Raw genomic sequence first — 15,717 nt, forward strand, 5'->3', positions numbered from 1 at the left:
ACCGTAAACTATCTGGCTAACTCATCATCTAACCAATGTAGTCAATAGATTGGACTGGAATACTCCTATATATGAACCCCCATTCAGTTAAGATACCCCTAAAACTTACCTCAGGTGCTTTCCGAAATGAACGCCTGACTCCCGTAGTCCGATTGAGACCCTGTCCGCTACCCTTCCCCGGGCCTAGAGACACAGCATCCTCTGCCACAATGAGCTGCCTCGGTTTCCCCACTGGTATACCTGGAACAAGGGTCCAAACAGCAGAAGTTATATAAATCTTAAAACTAAGAAGTATGTGCTTCATAGCGTCCATGATATGACAGAGCTATGAAAGTTGTGCTTACATACGTGACATTGCTGTCATATAATCCTTCAGAAGATACAAGATGTAGAGATTTTATACATAGGCCCCATATATAGCTTGTATACATAGGATGTCCTCTTTCTCACCTGTTGTAACAAGTTTTGATTTATCCTCCTCATCTCCAACCTCCTCTTCCTCTACACTGCGTCCTGGGAAGAAGAATCCCATCATCCTATGGAAGAACTGATGTGTGAGCTGGATGGTTAGAGGAACCACATTCACCTGCAAATAGAAAAAAGGTATATCGTTATCCAACTTAAGAAATATACACATTTACATTCATGTAATACATAGCTGGACAGAACAGAATCCACTATTTCCTGGTGACCCTCTCCTTCATGCTTTGGTAATGGACAGAATAATGTGATTTGGTTGTTATTTCATTATGAGCCCTTGCTAGCAGGACTCTCACGCCTTGTCATTGCTTTGTGATGTATATTCTCAGCAGAGGCCATTTGAGCATATAGGGCAGTGATGGCGAGCCTTTTAGAGAGCGAGTGCCCAAACTACAACAAAAACCCACTTATTTATTTCAAAGTGCCAACATGGCAATTTAAGCAATAACTTATTGCTTACTGCTTAGTCAAAGCTTTCAATCTATTGGCGACCTGAGGACATCAATATAGTAGAAAGAGGAGAAATTTAGATTTTTGTAGTGTCCATCCATGGTCCCCTGTACAGGATGAATGCAGGGCCCATGGCAAAAGCTCAAATTATAATCCAGCCCTGTCCACATCTTCTCACTTCTCCTGCAGTCCCAGGCAGCTAAGGATGCGTTGCTTTAAAATAGTACTGAGTGCACAATGTCCTGTGTGGCCTGGGATTACTGGAGGAAGCCACGGGTCCTGTATTATAAACTCTATGCTGAGGACCTGGGTGCCCACAGAGAGGGCTCTGAGTGCCACCTCTGGCACCCGTGCCATAGGTTCGCCATCACTGATATAGGGGATGGATGCAAAGTATTGCATCTCTCTCCAGCCTCCGCTGAGCACGACCCCAGTGATGTCACTGTCCAAATAAAGACAGACAGTGACGGCACTAGAGAAACGCCCTGATCTTCAACATCAGCCAATCACTGGCTGCTTATGTTTACTACTCCTGATGTCACTACGTCTCCTGCTTTCAGTGGGGTAGGGAACAGGACGACATGTCCCATAATACATGCATACAGTGGGATATGTCCCAGGAAAAAAAACCTGGTGTGAACCCATCCTTGTTTATGTCTCATGGTCTGTAAATGCTATGAAATATAATATGATTAATTATTATACATGTATAAAGAATTATTATTATTATGAAGTGAATCCTAAGAGCAAAGGCTCTTACTTCAAAGTGCTCCTTTATGGAGATGCCCCCTACAGGTGGTCGGACTTTGCTGTACAGCCTCAGAGCAAGTTGCCTTCCGGACTGAGCCGGACTCTGAGGTCTCAGCGCCACCTGCGGAGGAAAAGAACATTGAGGCGGTGAGACGAGCAATTAAAAATTCAGCATTGAACTGAAAGTTTTTAAGTCCTTTGTGATTTTCTCACCTTGTAAATTGCATTTGGGAGCAGATTGTTCATAGTAAACCAGCCCAGTTCTAGTAGATGCTCAGCGGTGTCATCAGACTTGTTGACCTATGACATATAAGAGAACAGTATAATCTGCTGTGGAGTAAAATCCATGTTACAGGGATTACTTTAACATGGATTAATAACACTCAGATGCTGCAACAAGGCACAAGAAAATAGATTTGTAACACCTGTTCAGGTGGATATTATGGGGTACATTTACTAAGGTCCATGCACCAGTTTTCTGTCGTTCTTTTATGTGCAAACTACTTGATGCACTATACTTCATGCAACACAAAATTTTGTCATTGACAGGGTACTCCTGTGCTTAGTCCGACAGAAGAGTGTCGCACTTCCCATGTTAAAGGTGCACTAAAAAGTCAGAGAAGTGCAGAGGGCGCCCTCTGCACACTACACAGGCTGCACAGTTTTTAGTAAGTGTGCCCTTAGGTCTTTCTATTTAGCAGACATCTCAGTTTCCTTCCCTTTAGTTGTTCTTACCTTGCTATAGAGGAACCTCTGCAATTCTAGCTCTGCAATACCCAGCTGTCCATCCTGCTCAGTGAGCCTCCATCGCGCCTGAGCAAAGTAGAACTCAGTCCGACGCACCACGCTGACATCTTCCGGCTGCTTCCGTAATTCCATCTTATTTGCCCTTTGCAGCTGGAAATCTTTAAAGCATCTGGAATAAAGCGCAATGTGTTTTGGCCAATTGGTTATCCTATAATGGCCTATAAGGGCTGTCACTTAAACCTCCTGTAAAATCTGGCATGGGTAAAGTTTATATAAAAATCGTGCAGCATTTGCTCATGATGTTACATTATGCTGCTCCTCTGTTATTCTTCCAGGAAATTTATGAACAATTAAGCAACTTGACATTACCATTACATACTGTGCAGAATCGGCCCTCCCTAATTTCTAATAGGAATTACAGAGGAATGATACTCTATAGAGGACTAATTAAAAAAAACTACCACAATTGTAATTTGGTTCTTTCTAAAATCATTTATTCAGGAAAGGTGAAAACCCCAACAAGCAATTCCATGTACTGTAAGAGAGGTTACCTTATAAGGATGTTCAGTTCTTCGCTCTTTTGTTGTAAGTCCATCTTCTCCTGGAAGAGTTGTCCCTGCAGTTTTAGGTGCTGATCCTGTAATGGCTCATTCTTACTCTCATCGTGAAGCAGCTGGAAAGTGCAGGGGATATAACATTTTAGAACTGAGATGTTCTCACTGGAGTATTTGCTGTCCCAAGATGTGTTTATAACAGCGTCATTGTTTACAGAGCCAGGACAACTTTAACAAATCAACTTTCGATCAAATCAAAATTTGATTTGGCTATATGGCTGCTTCTCAGCTTCATCTATTTTAATAACAACAACTTCCCTGCTTGGTCCATTCTAAGGCCCCATGCACATGACCATATGGGGGCCTTTGATCCGGCCACACAATATGCGGTCAGATCATGGGTTCCACAGAGGTCTATGGTAGCCGGTCACAGTGCAGTGACCACACTGGGGCAGATTTACTAAGGGTCGTGTGCTACACTTTTGTCAGACTGTGCACATTCTTCATGGCTAAAACTGCTTGCACAGGTATTTAAGAAGTGTCTCCGCTGCTAGTGTGTCACACACAAACCTTTTGTGGCGCAGCCATGCATAGGGTGCGTGCCGTCGGATGGTCTGATCGATTGGGCCGAGTGCTGTATTTAGCTTTCAAATTGTGTAGCACGCCCTATGTTAAAGGAGGACCACAAAAAAAGATGGTGAATTCTGTTGGGCCAGATTTCTGGTGCACGCTCTTAGTGAATAGCCGCAAGCAGCATTATAGATGGACAATGCACTTTTAGTGAAGTCGAGTGACCTTGGAAGTAAATTTGCCCACACTGTGTTTCACTGCACCATGTCTGAGCCAAGCAGCCGCTCGGCGTTCTATGGAGAGGGAATGGGAAAGAAACACTCAGCTCCCCCAGCCTTCTGCACCCAGCCATGTGCTACCCCTGGGTCCAGCCCTGGCAAGCACAATGTCGTGTGTGAATGAGACCCAAATCTACGTGAACATGAAAATTTTCAAATAACGGACCCGTGACCTGTATGTCATTGGTATGTGAGGTCTGTTCACATGAGATTGACAGTAAAAGAGGACTGAACACAGGCAGGAATAGGACCTGCTCTATAATTTGCAGCTAGGGCAATCTAGTCATACCCGGGCCCTGAAAACCACAAGCGTGTGTATGAACACAGAGAAGAAAACAGAGATAAGTCCTAGTCATTAGAAAAATGGATAGCACACATAAAAAAAAAAAAAGTTAATGTACACAAGACCGAACTGTGTAGTGTAGTAGCTACTTATAATCTCTAAATAACATTCAGATGATCCCACCTTCATAACAGAGTACATTTGCTTCTCCAGCTGTCTTATTTGCAACACGTGTTGGCGGACGCCTTCTTGGAGATGCAGGATGCTGCTTCGCTGCTCCTCAGGGTTACTGGAGATCTCCAACTGGAAGCGCACTCGTTGCTTCTTCTCACTGTGTTCCTATTAATAATACAGGAGAGAAAATTGGTAGAAATCTACAGCGCACATTAACAAAAGTGTCTTATTAATACTAATAATACAGTATTTTATGTTTCTCCAAATTAGTTTGGAGATTTGTACAGCGCTGTAGAATTTGTTGGCATTATATAAAGATTATTACTATTATTATTAAAGTGTTAAAAACCAAAATTAAGCAGCTATAATTAGGCCAATGTAACTGAAAGAAGAGGAAGCCAACAGTTTTCTCATCTGCTATGAACCACTGTGATAACATTGGCACATCTAGACTCATAGGGGCAGATTTACTTACCCGGTCCTGTTGCGCTCCAGTGGTGCGTTGTCTGACGTGGGTTCGGGTCTGCCGCGATTCACTAAGATCGTGCGCCCTTGTTCCTGCATCCGTCAACTTCCCGGTGTATGCAAGTGCATGTCTTACGACACAATTCTAAATGTTAAATCTTGCGCGTTGTCCAAATGCGTTGGGTTGTCCAATGGCCACGTCCCCGGTTTCTGTCGCGTGCAAGCCAGCGCGCCAAAATCTGATCCCGTGCACCAAATTCCCGGGGAAACTCGGCTCAAACCGCAAATCGTTGGGAAACTCGGCGAAAATGCACTACACGGACCCATAGTAAATGAGCCCCATTATGTTGTACAGAATCAATCTGGTCCAGAAAATGTGATTTACTTAATGGAAAATATACAAACATACTCGAAGTAAAAGAGACATCAAAATAACCACATACCTTTCGTTTTGGCTCCACGTGCAATAGTAAATTGTTAACGATATCCAAGATCATGGCGTATTGTGCAGGGTTGGTAGAGATCTCCAGGTGCTGGTGTTTTAAAGTGAAAGTATCAGCAGCAGCTGCAAAGTAGAATAAAATGTAATAAAATCAGTCATCAAGTGCATCTCCTTCAATGATTCTTTATACATTTCCTAAACAAAAAAAATAAATAAATAAAACCCAAATCATTTAGTATAACTTATATTTTATTCATTTAAATCTTTTCTCTTTCTTGATTGAGAAGTCAATGAGGTGGTCATCTTTTTATGTGCATGGATTTATGGAATGGCATCACCAATAGGACTGCCACTTTTCAGCACATAAAGAATAGAGATTTAGGAGTTATACTGAAACATTCCCCAAAAACTATTTATCAATCTGCTCAGCTCCTTCTGCTCTATAACATGCTGTCTACAGAAAGGTGCTATGTACAATTTACTCAGGTACTCCTGCTCTACAACATGCTACCTGCAGATAGGACACTATATACCATCTGCTCAGCTTCTCCTGCTCTATAACATACTGCCTCCAGAGTGTAAATAGTGTCCTATCTGCTCAGCTCCTCCTGCTCTATAACATACTGCCTCCAGAGTGTAAATAGCAGACCATTTTCCTCCTATTCTATAACATGCTGCCTGCAGATAGGACACTCTACAACCTGCTCAACTTATCCTGTTCTATAACATAATGACCGCAGCAGGACTATGGGGACCTATCCTGTTCATTATATTGGAGGTCCTGTAGTACAAACCTTCTTGTCCTTTCAGCAAGTCTTCCTTTTCGGGATGTAATGGCGTTGGTGGAGGTTTAATCTGTAACGCTAGCTCCGGGTCTATATCATGACTGTAGCTGATGTAGTACATGTGGCAATTACAGCGGGAGATAATTCTCTGAACCTGTTGGTTTTGTTGAGCTTCCGCTGGCTGACTCCAGTCTGTAAGAAACAAGCATCAAGAAGAGTGTAAAAAAAAACAAAACAAAAGAAACAAGAACCAAAACAGTCTGTTCTTACAAAGCCAGTGCGGATACTAACCTGTGGTGGTGCTGACCATTCCTCCCACCGCTTGGCCACTCTCCATGAGCTCCTGCACCGAGTCCAGGTTCCTGTGACGATGCTCCTCAATGTTCTTAACCTGAATTTAGAAACAATGATGGATTGTAGACCCGTCCATTCAGTTCCTACACACTTTAGAGTCTGTGCATGGAAACCCCAAATACATATTCTGTATATTTATACCTCCAACCAACGCTGCCCATCATCCCCGTCACCCGGATTGCTCTCAGTGGTGGCAAAGTACTGCATGCTGTCAAGCTGGCATGTCCATGAAGTCTTCTGCTTAAGGGTGTCTCCATACCAGGAAGGATGGTGTTGGCACTGGAGAAGTTGGGCTTTTGCTGCAGACACAATAACGCAGCCTTCAGTCTCTGCTCCTCGAAGCACCATCTGTTGAGACAAGGCCAGATGTACGAGCTTCATAATCATATACAAAAACTTCAGAATCAGATCATAAAAACAATTTAAATATTAGTGGATCAGGACAATATCCAATGAGGTAGAGCCACTATCGGCACACTGGAAAAATAGGGTCCACCCAGCTATAAAATGCCACTATTATTACTGGCCTCTTCCAATATGCCAGAGGAGCATAGTACAATTTAAAGAAGACATCAAGCTAAACCAAAAGGAGGTAAGGGACAGAGGTAAGAGATGCACAAGAACACAATTACATAACCATCAATGTTACTGTGCTGTAAGAAGGCATCTCTTTTTTTAAGCTCTCTGCAGTATCTGCTGTGCTCTGCTCCTGAGCTCTGCTATTCTTCTTATAGTAAAGAAGACTTGTTAATTCTTGAGATTGAACTATTTTTCCTCCAGGCAAAGAAAGTGACTCCTTGTCATTTGAGTAGATTCAACAAGAAACTTTTTGCTAACTTTTTAGGCCATAAGTCTCTCCTTATTGGATTCCAAAATGCAATTTTTTTATTTCCTTGAGAGACAGCAGCCCCAGAATCTTTCCACTTGCCATTCGCTCCACAATCGATCAAGTTATTCTGCCATCTCTACCTACCTGACAGTTTACCAGCTCGATAAGCCAGTTGTGGTTGTAGATATCATTGTCCTGACAGGCGGCTTTGCCACACAACTGTTCACTCACTCCAGACTCTTCTTCGGTGAAAACCACAAACTTATCAGTCTCTTCAATAAGCTTCTGCAGCATGTCCGCTCCTGAAAAAAAAAGCACAGGGACAAAAAAATCATCATTGGCGGAGCGGATTACTGAGATGGCAGTAACCAGGTGTGATAAGGACAATGTTTTATACCTCCTGATGGAGATCTCTCGGTCCGTCCAGTAACAACAGGTGGTGCAACTTTTCTGGGTGGAGGAAAGCCACGCATGGAGCCACGTTTTATTTTCTTAGCTTGAAGCTGAGAGTCAATTTTTAGTCCTTTTAAGGCCTCTGTGGAGAGATTGCGCTTCAGAACAGCTGCTTTCTTGTAACCGTCATACAGTCCAAATGCTATATCTCTGTTTAATGTCGTCCATGATGCACGAAGATCGACCAGATGCAGGCGATGAGTGTAGGTAGGGTTCTCCTCTCCAGTGGCTGATAACTCCTGGAAGGGAACAAAACAAATCTTAGAGAGAAAAAAAAAAAGGAGGCAGCACATTTTTCTATCCAACAATCAATACATCTGTACAGTATGTAACAATGATACTATCTTACCCTAGTTTAAGCCACAGTACCCAATTACACAAACCATAAAATAACTGGAAACACCTATTTAGTATAAGCCTATGGTGGCAAATGCATTGGTCACAGCCTACACCCAGTATGTAGCTAGCCAGTCCCCCCCCCCCCAGTACAAAGCCAGCCATCCCAGAATATAGCTAGCAGCCCGCCCATGCCCCCAGTATATAGCTGGCCAGCCAGCCCCCTGCCCTCCAGTATATGGCTAGCCAGCCCCCTGCTCCCCAGTATATAGCTAGCCAGCTCATGTCCCCAGTATATAGCCAACCCCTGCTCCAAGTATATAGCCAGCCCATGCCCCCAGTATATAGCCAGCCATCCCATGTCCCCAGTTTATAGCCAGCCAGCCCACCCATGCCCCCCAGTATATATATCCAGGTCTGGTCTCTGTCTAGGTGAAAGATTCCAAACCTTTCTGCCAATTGACAGCTTTCTCCCCATTACTGAGCATAAGGAGAAGACTGTCAATCAACAGAACAAGGACCACATATCACAGTGATAAGTGCACACGGGTGGTCCATCCGGCGCTGGGCTTAAGATAGGAGATTAGCCAAATAAACCAATTATAATCAACAGCACATTCTTGCTGCACATATATTAGCTGAAATCATAAGGGATAAGCACGAACGTTGCTTCCCTTTTCTTTCTTACCTGCCGCTCATAACTCAGTGAAGATAAGCTGAGCAGATGGGTTTTCTGCACAAGGTTGTCAATCTGGTGGTCGGCATTTTCATCACAAGCTGAGGCCATCAGATGCACAGTCACCAGGTTTAACTTGCTGGTCATCTGTGGCACACTCCATTCTGAGATCAAGCGACGCATTACTGTACCCGCTGTAAGCGAAAGGTTAGATGAAAAAATGGTTGGTAATATACTAAATAAACCACAAAATAGCTAATTAGGTTTTTCAAATTCATTACCTATCCTTACTGCTGTCCCCTGACCTGTGACTAGCTAAAAAACATTTGCATAAGCTCATCTAAGGCTTTAACACCATCACTGAGCAACAGAAATTATAGTGAGGCCACCAAATGTCATTTCTTTATTCTGCAAATGCAGGGGCCGCTTTATGGTGAAAAAAAAACCAGCTGATCTTTAAATCGACAGGCTGCATGTTGTAGAGCAAGAGGAGCTGAGCAGATTGCAAAGTGTCATATCCATATGCAGCATGTTATAGAGCAGGAGCTGAGGAAAATAATACCCAGGCCTCTTTCTGGAGGTAACGTGATATAAAACATACATAGTGTTCTATCTGAAGGAAGTATGGTATGGAGAAGGATGAGCTGAGCAGATTGTATATTGTGTCCTATCTGCAGGCAGCATGTTACAGAACAGGAGGAGCTGAGAAGATTGCACATAGTGTCCTTTCTGCAGGCAGCAAGGTGTAGAGCAGAAGGAGCTGAGCAGATTGCATATATGGTCCTATCTACAGGCAGCATGTTATAGAGCAGGAGCAGCTGAGAGGATTGTTTTTAGTGTAAACATAATTCTTAGCCTAGGCGTTCAATGGGTAGTCCTCAAACGTGACTGACAGCCTTCCCTATAAAGAGATAGCTGGCTTTCAATGGGATACTTTACTATGACCACTAAGCTCAAAAGGAGTTGAAATATAATTGACACCAACACATGGATCTTTTCCTAAAAATCTCAATCTGCTCATCTCCTCCTGCTCTATAACAGGTACCCACACTGGAATTTTAACATTAATGGGGTTATCCGGGTTTAAACATTTTTTTATGGCCGGGCTGGGAAGGGCTAGTTAAACATAATAAACCCCGTACTTACCTCCTCCGGCGCCGATGTCCCACGCCGCGGTCCCTTTGATCCGTGCCCCTGTTTGTTTACAGGGAAACGGAAGCCGTGCACAGGGAGCTCCCTGTGCACCCCTGTAATGAAACCGGCGCACAGAGAAGACCGGCCGCGGCGTGGGACATCGGCAGCACCGGAGGAGGTAAGTACATGTTTATTGTGTTTAAATAGCCCTCCCCAGCCCGGACATAAAAATTTTTTTAAACCCGGATAACCCCTTTAAGGTCCACACGTCTAATGTCCTCCAGGTCCCGATTCCATAAAGTAACATCCTACATGCGAGTCATAATAACCATGCTGAGAGGTTTGTGTCACTGCTGTTACTTACCTTGTGGGATAAGCCTCTGCACTCCCCGGGTAAAGATCTCCCCCTGGTTGCATTCAACCTGAATCCCTCGCTGTTGTGCAAATGAGGCCCAGTAGTGAATCTGCAAACATATAACAGAAGTTGTTATGTACCCAGATTATTTTACTTAGAATTTGAAAGTAAATCGGTGCCGACTACTTACCTGCAGTTGTGGGAATAAGGCGGTGTATGAAAGCTGCTTATAGTGCTGTCCAAGCTTCTTTTTCCCTGGCTTCAAGTTATTAAAAAGTTTCCCACGGCAGATCGGGCGGCTCACACTGCTCCACGTCGCCCAGAAATTCTGCATCCAGCGTAAGGTACTGCTATAGACCAAGATGCGAGGCTGGCAGATGTCTGAGCAGGGAACAATCATATCATTATTTGCCAGCACGAGCACCAAAAACTCAGGAACAGATGAGCGCCTCTAAAATCCAAAGTTCTATAATGGGTCAGAATTAGTTATTTTGCATTATTTAAAAATTAAAGGGGAATTCTAAGGGGAGTTTTTCATATGGTCAGAATACATGACAGATGCCCAGCTCTGCCGAAACCCTTCCTGTAGCCCGGGCCAAATGGATGGTGTGTTGTGCATGCGGATCCACTCTATGAGAGTGCCCCAAAAAAGCCAAGCATATAGACCTGTGCCATTTAGAAAGCTTATAAGATACATTATGTCTCCTACCAGTATGTGACTGCGTCAAATCCATCTTGATGGAGAGAATGAGGTTCTCGGAGCGGAAGGCACGATAAGAGTCATGAGGCTGAATGGCGGAGAACTCTGTGATGACATCAGGGGAGCGGAGGGCGACACTGTGGTGATCGTGGGGGTTTCCGTGGCACAGCCACTGCATATCGAAGGTCATACATAGATCAGGCAAATGAAGGAAGCAGCAATCGTCATATCTGCAGATTACAAAATATGTTTTATGTAAATCTACTGATGTGCAAGAAGTTACAACTATGTTCACACTAAAGAGCGTTTTTTCGAAATGCATCCAAACCAAAGCCCAACCCCTGGGACTACACACAGAGGATTCTGTCAGGGTGCAATGTAAGTTATAACACACAATTATATTGTAATGCAAATGCAATACAGGTGTGATGGGCTTTTGCAACCTGAATTTAGTGAAAATGATGTCCCTGGTGACAGGTTCCTTTAAAGGGAAATTCTAAAAGGTAAGTTTATGACATTTCCATGGTATCTGTCATAAATCATGGTGGGATCAGCATCTATCTTGAAAGTGGGGATCTGCTGATCCACTTTGCTCAGTCTGGCACAAATGGAGACTTTGCTTTGCATGCTCATCCACACTCCATTCAGGTCTATGGGAGCAGCAAAAATAGCCAAGCTATGTAAAATATTACAAAGAGGAGAGTGTATTCATTTACTAAATCTATGCAAGTTTGTTTGGGCATATATGTCTTGGCATAATTTTTTAATGTGCATTAAAAAGTAAGCAACTGCAGTACTCCAATACAAAGGCATCATGCATAAAAGAATATATACTGCAAACCATACAACTGTGTGTCACATGTTACATACATCCCGCATAGGTGTCAGGAGCATCTGTCACTGCACTGATACCTTGGTGTCAGATAAAAGCGCCTATGAAGAAGTGTAAGGTCTATGGTGGCCAGTCGTGAGGGATACATAAAGGAGAACTCGGCTTTTCCTACTCACTTGGAGGCTGTTCGTACATTGACATCTAAATCCCCCTTAAATACGAATTGCCCAGGATTCCAGGCAAACTTAAGCCGATTCCACTCCCAGTGCATGTTCTCCGTGGTATTATAAGGGTCCTTAAGAGCAAAAAAGTAAGTAAGTTAAATACAGAGAAAGTAGCCAACATAAAACATTGTAGACATTGTTAAACGTTACCTCTGTTGCCAACTGATGGAGATTGGCTTGTTCAATGTCCATGCTGAAATGTCCATGAAGCAGCAGCCGGCTCTTGTCCCACCATGGTAATGGAGTGCTGGGATCCATTGAAGGTTTGGTAAGAAGGTCGACATATTGTCCTACAAAGGTCCAGGCTGGATCCCAACATGGTCCCCAAACTATGGTGTATAGCTGAATCTCAGCTGCAAAATAAACCCAGAAATACAGATAACAACAATTGAAAAAGTCATATTCATGTATCATCATTTCTTTTGGCCAAGATCAAGCGCTAATCTATGCTAGGTCATCTAGAAAGAAAGTAAAGAAGTACCGTATATACTTGTGTATAAGCCGAGTTTTTCAGCGCAAAAAATGTGCTGAAAAACCTCACCTCGGCTTATACACGAGTCAACTAAAAAAACTTAATACTCACCCTCCGATGCACGGATCCCGCCAGTGCATGGCTATATACTACAGCCTTAGCTTATACTCAAGTCAATAGGTTTTGCCAGTTTTTGGTGGTAAAATAAGGGGTCTCGGCTTATGCTCAGGTCTGCTTATACTTGAATATATACGGTAATTTGTGTGAACGTTGCTTCATTTGGATGGGGAAAACGGGACAGATGCTCTCGTTCTAGGTTAGTTTCCTGCCGAATTACAACATATGGACATATAGGGGGGATACGTCGTCCCATTCCCCAAAGCGGGAGGAGGAGTGAGAATTGGCAGCTGCTGATGTTTTCGGTGTCTCCTTATATGGACAGTGACATCAAGGAAGAAATTTCAGTGGAGGCCAGGGATGGATGCAATACTGTTATTATGACTTACACGTTGCTCAACAGGAGGGGGCAGGATGGAAAATGTAGTTTGTTATGTCTTTCAATCCTGTATACTGTGCAAAAGGAGGCAAAAATGGAGGCATCCACCTGCCACTATAGTCTATGGATACGTTCAGCGTATAGGCTGGGAGCTTTCCTGGTGCATATCCTTAACATATGCATAAAATAAGATGTGAATTTAGCCTTAGAATTATTTAGGTTACAGACAACTGATAAACCATATTAAGTTCCCTTAGTGAAGTTGGATACTTACAGTGAAAATCGTGGAAGAATTTTAGTGGTGGCATGTTCCTTTCCACAGTTGAATCCCCCCATGGCGCCCCCAAATGCACAACTTGCTTCCTACGTGCACTGGCTTGTCCGGTCTGCTCAGCACCAAGCAGCCTCCCAGAAAGATGCCAATCCCGGATCTCAAAGAGATATCTGGGATAGTCACGGATGCGCACTGACATGGAAGAATATGAGAAAATATTACTGTCATGACTGTAAATAAACATGGAAAACAAACAAAAATAGTGGACATATCTCCTAGCGCTCCAAAACCTGCTACAGCTTTCAATGAATGTACATCACTTATTGCGTATGGAACAATGCAAATCTCATACTACTCACTGGAGAGTCAAGGTCCATAGCAAATAATAAAAAAAAAAATCTGCTTTTGACTTATCAACAGCATAGGTTATTATCAGGTCTTTGGTGGGGATGTGACAACCTGTGGACTTGGAACACAGGAGGAGCGTCCTCACACTGCTGTGTTCTTAGTTTTCTGCATTCAAACTTTTCTCCTGCCCCCTCCCCTCTGCTGTAATATCTAACCAGAAGCCTGCTACAGCTCTACAGAAGGGAGGAGCTGTACTGTGTTCAGTAAAGATATCTCACACACCAGTGCACCACAGTGCTCTTAGTCCAGCTACAATCCTGGAATATAAATGCAATTTCCACAGTCTTGCTGCTGCTAATAAAAAAAAGGTATGGTTAAACAACAATACCTAAAACTGTCCAGAGCAAACACACACCTGTAGGCGATTAGCCAACACACCCAACACCCTCGTGTAGATATCCAGTGTTCCTAATGGCGCTCGAGTAGAAAATCCAGATCCGCCAGACACAATTCAGAAAACAAGCATGGTTACTCAGCACTCGATGAACACTCCCAAGGATCCTTTAAAATGTTTAAAATTTGTTTAAAATGTTGATTTCTTTAATCCGATTTTCAACATTAGAATCAACATAAAGAATCCATGGGAGTGCTCATCGAGTGCTGAGCACCATGCTTGTTTTCCGAATACCAAACACTGTCTAGAGCTTTGTAGGATCAAGACTCCCCTTAATGGGGCCAATGTCCCCATACAAACACCCAAAACTTTGTCCTTCCTTCATAACTGTTCAAGTGGACCAGATTTTCCCTCTATTAAACTCATCATTTCGGTGATTGGTTTATATGGAGATTTTGGGGCAGGTGTGCAGTGGGGAGGTTTGTATGTTTCTCTGTTTCTGGAAAATCTTAATAAAAAAAAACAAACTCACCATAAAATGTTTTCAGGGAGCACTTCATCATTCGACACCACTGGATAACAAGTGGTAGACCCTCAGAGGGGAAGGGACTGATGCTGTCAATGTCTTTCATATTCTCCAACACTTTGTCCAGTCCATGCAAAGACTCATCTGCTAAGGCCACTATTTCTAGATCTGACATGGTCCATGTTAGGAGAGACTTCCTCATAGGGGTATTGCTGTAAAGGCGCCGAGAACGCTGGATGTAAATCTCAATGTTCTTCTTCTCCAATGAGGTGTAAAGCTCTTCAATTTTCCGGGCCGGCAGGAGCTCTCCGTGTTGTTTGCGCAGGGCGGCCACCTTGTCATCGAGAAGCCTTAACCTCTTGGCGCTCTCCTTACTCTCATCTTTCATTAGCTCGTAGTTATCTCTCAGTTTTACTTCAAAAACATCGTCCAAGAAGGCAAAGGAAAACTGCTTGACTCTCAGTACGAGGTCTGGAGGGAGAGGCTCTGGTTGTGTCCGAGGAGAACGGTGAAGACCCTTCAGCCACTTCTGGACTGCAATGGCCTCATCAAGTATACAGGAGAAGTCATAGCGGTGAGGAAACTCAAAGGAAACACTGTTGATATCCAGGACCCATGCCCGGTTCCTCTCCGTGACCAAAGAATTAAAGTGGCTTCGATGTAACAACATTTCTTCCAGTTCAGGTATTCTCTGAGCCTCCACCTCCTTAAACATGAAGATATTGTGACCATCTGCATTGACTGTCACTTCGGGAGTTCGTAGCTGAAGAGAACCTCCATGCTCAGCGATCCGGATCCTCTGCGCTGTGAACAGGAAGTAATTCTCCATGCACACAGCTGCGTGGACCTTCACACAACTCAACTCCACCGTTACCTGCATCCCCTTCCGATGGAGACCTGGACTTTCGGCGTCAGGACTGTGTGACTGCTGGGGGGAAGAAGGTGAAGAGTCTCCTGACACATGTCTGTCTGACTCCGATAGCTGAGATCTTCTGTCCAAGGTTGTCATGAGCAGATCCTTGCTCTGCAGGGTAGACAATGTGTGCTGATACAGATACATGTGATCCCAGGGGCTCCAGTGCAAGACCAACTCCTCCGCACACTGCACCTGTCACAGCAGAGACAAAGAAATTATCAGCACCTAGTAACACACCAGATTTACACATCTGGTAGGGGTTACCACTTTCAGCAAATAATTGATAATGTTTGTGCAATAAAAAATGTTATATTGCTACACTTTATGTATCAATTCTTCACTGTTTTCTAGATCTCTGCTTGCTGTCATTCTATAGCAGTGATGGCAAACCTTTTAGAGGCCGAGTGCCCAAACTACAAC

At 43.6% G+C, this 15,717-nt stretch overlaps 1 protein-coding gene across 1 annotated transcript in view; it reads right to left on the reverse strand.

Moving 5' to 3' along the window:
- The window catches only part of BLTP2 (bridge-like lipid transfer protein family member 2), a 43,604-nt gene that overhangs the window by 6,174 nt on the left and 21,713 nt on the right, over positions 1–15,717 (reverse strand). The window contains exons 16-36 of the mRNA XM_072138259.1: positions 14,388–15,489; positions 13,114–13,305; positions 12,022–12,224; positions 11,824–11,942; positions 10,825–11,045; positions 10,306–10,496; positions 10,125–10,224; positions 8,639–8,820; positions 7,559–7,853; positions 7,306–7,463; positions 6,474–6,680; positions 6,270–6,369; positions 5,988–6,170; positions 5,195–5,316; positions 4,296–4,451; positions 2,979–3,100; positions 2,416–2,596; positions 1,894–1,980; positions 1,691–1,801; positions 451–586; positions 110–240 (exon numbers count right to left, since the gene is read on the reverse strand). Of these exons, the coding sequence (XP_071994360.1) occupies positions 110–240; positions 451–586; positions 1,691–1,801; positions 1,894–1,980; positions 2,416–2,596; positions 2,979–3,100; positions 4,296–4,451; positions 5,195–5,316; positions 5,988–6,170; positions 6,270–6,369; positions 6,474–6,680; positions 7,306–7,463; positions 7,559–7,853; positions 8,639–8,820; positions 10,125–10,224; positions 10,306–10,496; positions 10,825–11,045; positions 11,824–11,942; positions 12,022–12,224; positions 13,114–13,305; positions 14,388–15,489 (4,299 nt within the window). The remainder of the gene's footprint in view (positions 1–109; positions 241–450; positions 587–1,690; positions 1,802–1,893; positions 1,981–2,415; positions 2,597–2,978; positions 3,101–4,295; positions 4,452–5,194; positions 5,317–5,987; positions 6,171–6,269; positions 6,370–6,473; positions 6,681–7,305; positions 7,464–7,558; positions 7,854–8,638; positions 8,821–10,124; positions 10,225–10,305; positions 10,497–10,824; positions 11,046–11,823; positions 11,943–12,021; positions 12,225–13,113; positions 13,306–14,387; positions 15,490–15,717) is intronic.

The sequence above is a fragment of the Engystomops pustulosus genome, chromosome 2, assembly GCF_040894005.1.
Source record: "Engystomops pustulosus chromosome 2, aEngPut4.maternal, whole genome shotgun sequence".
NCBI classification, from domain to species: domain Eukaryota; kingdom Metazoa; phylum Chordata; class Amphibia; order Anura; family Leptodactylidae; genus Engystomops; species Engystomops pustulosus.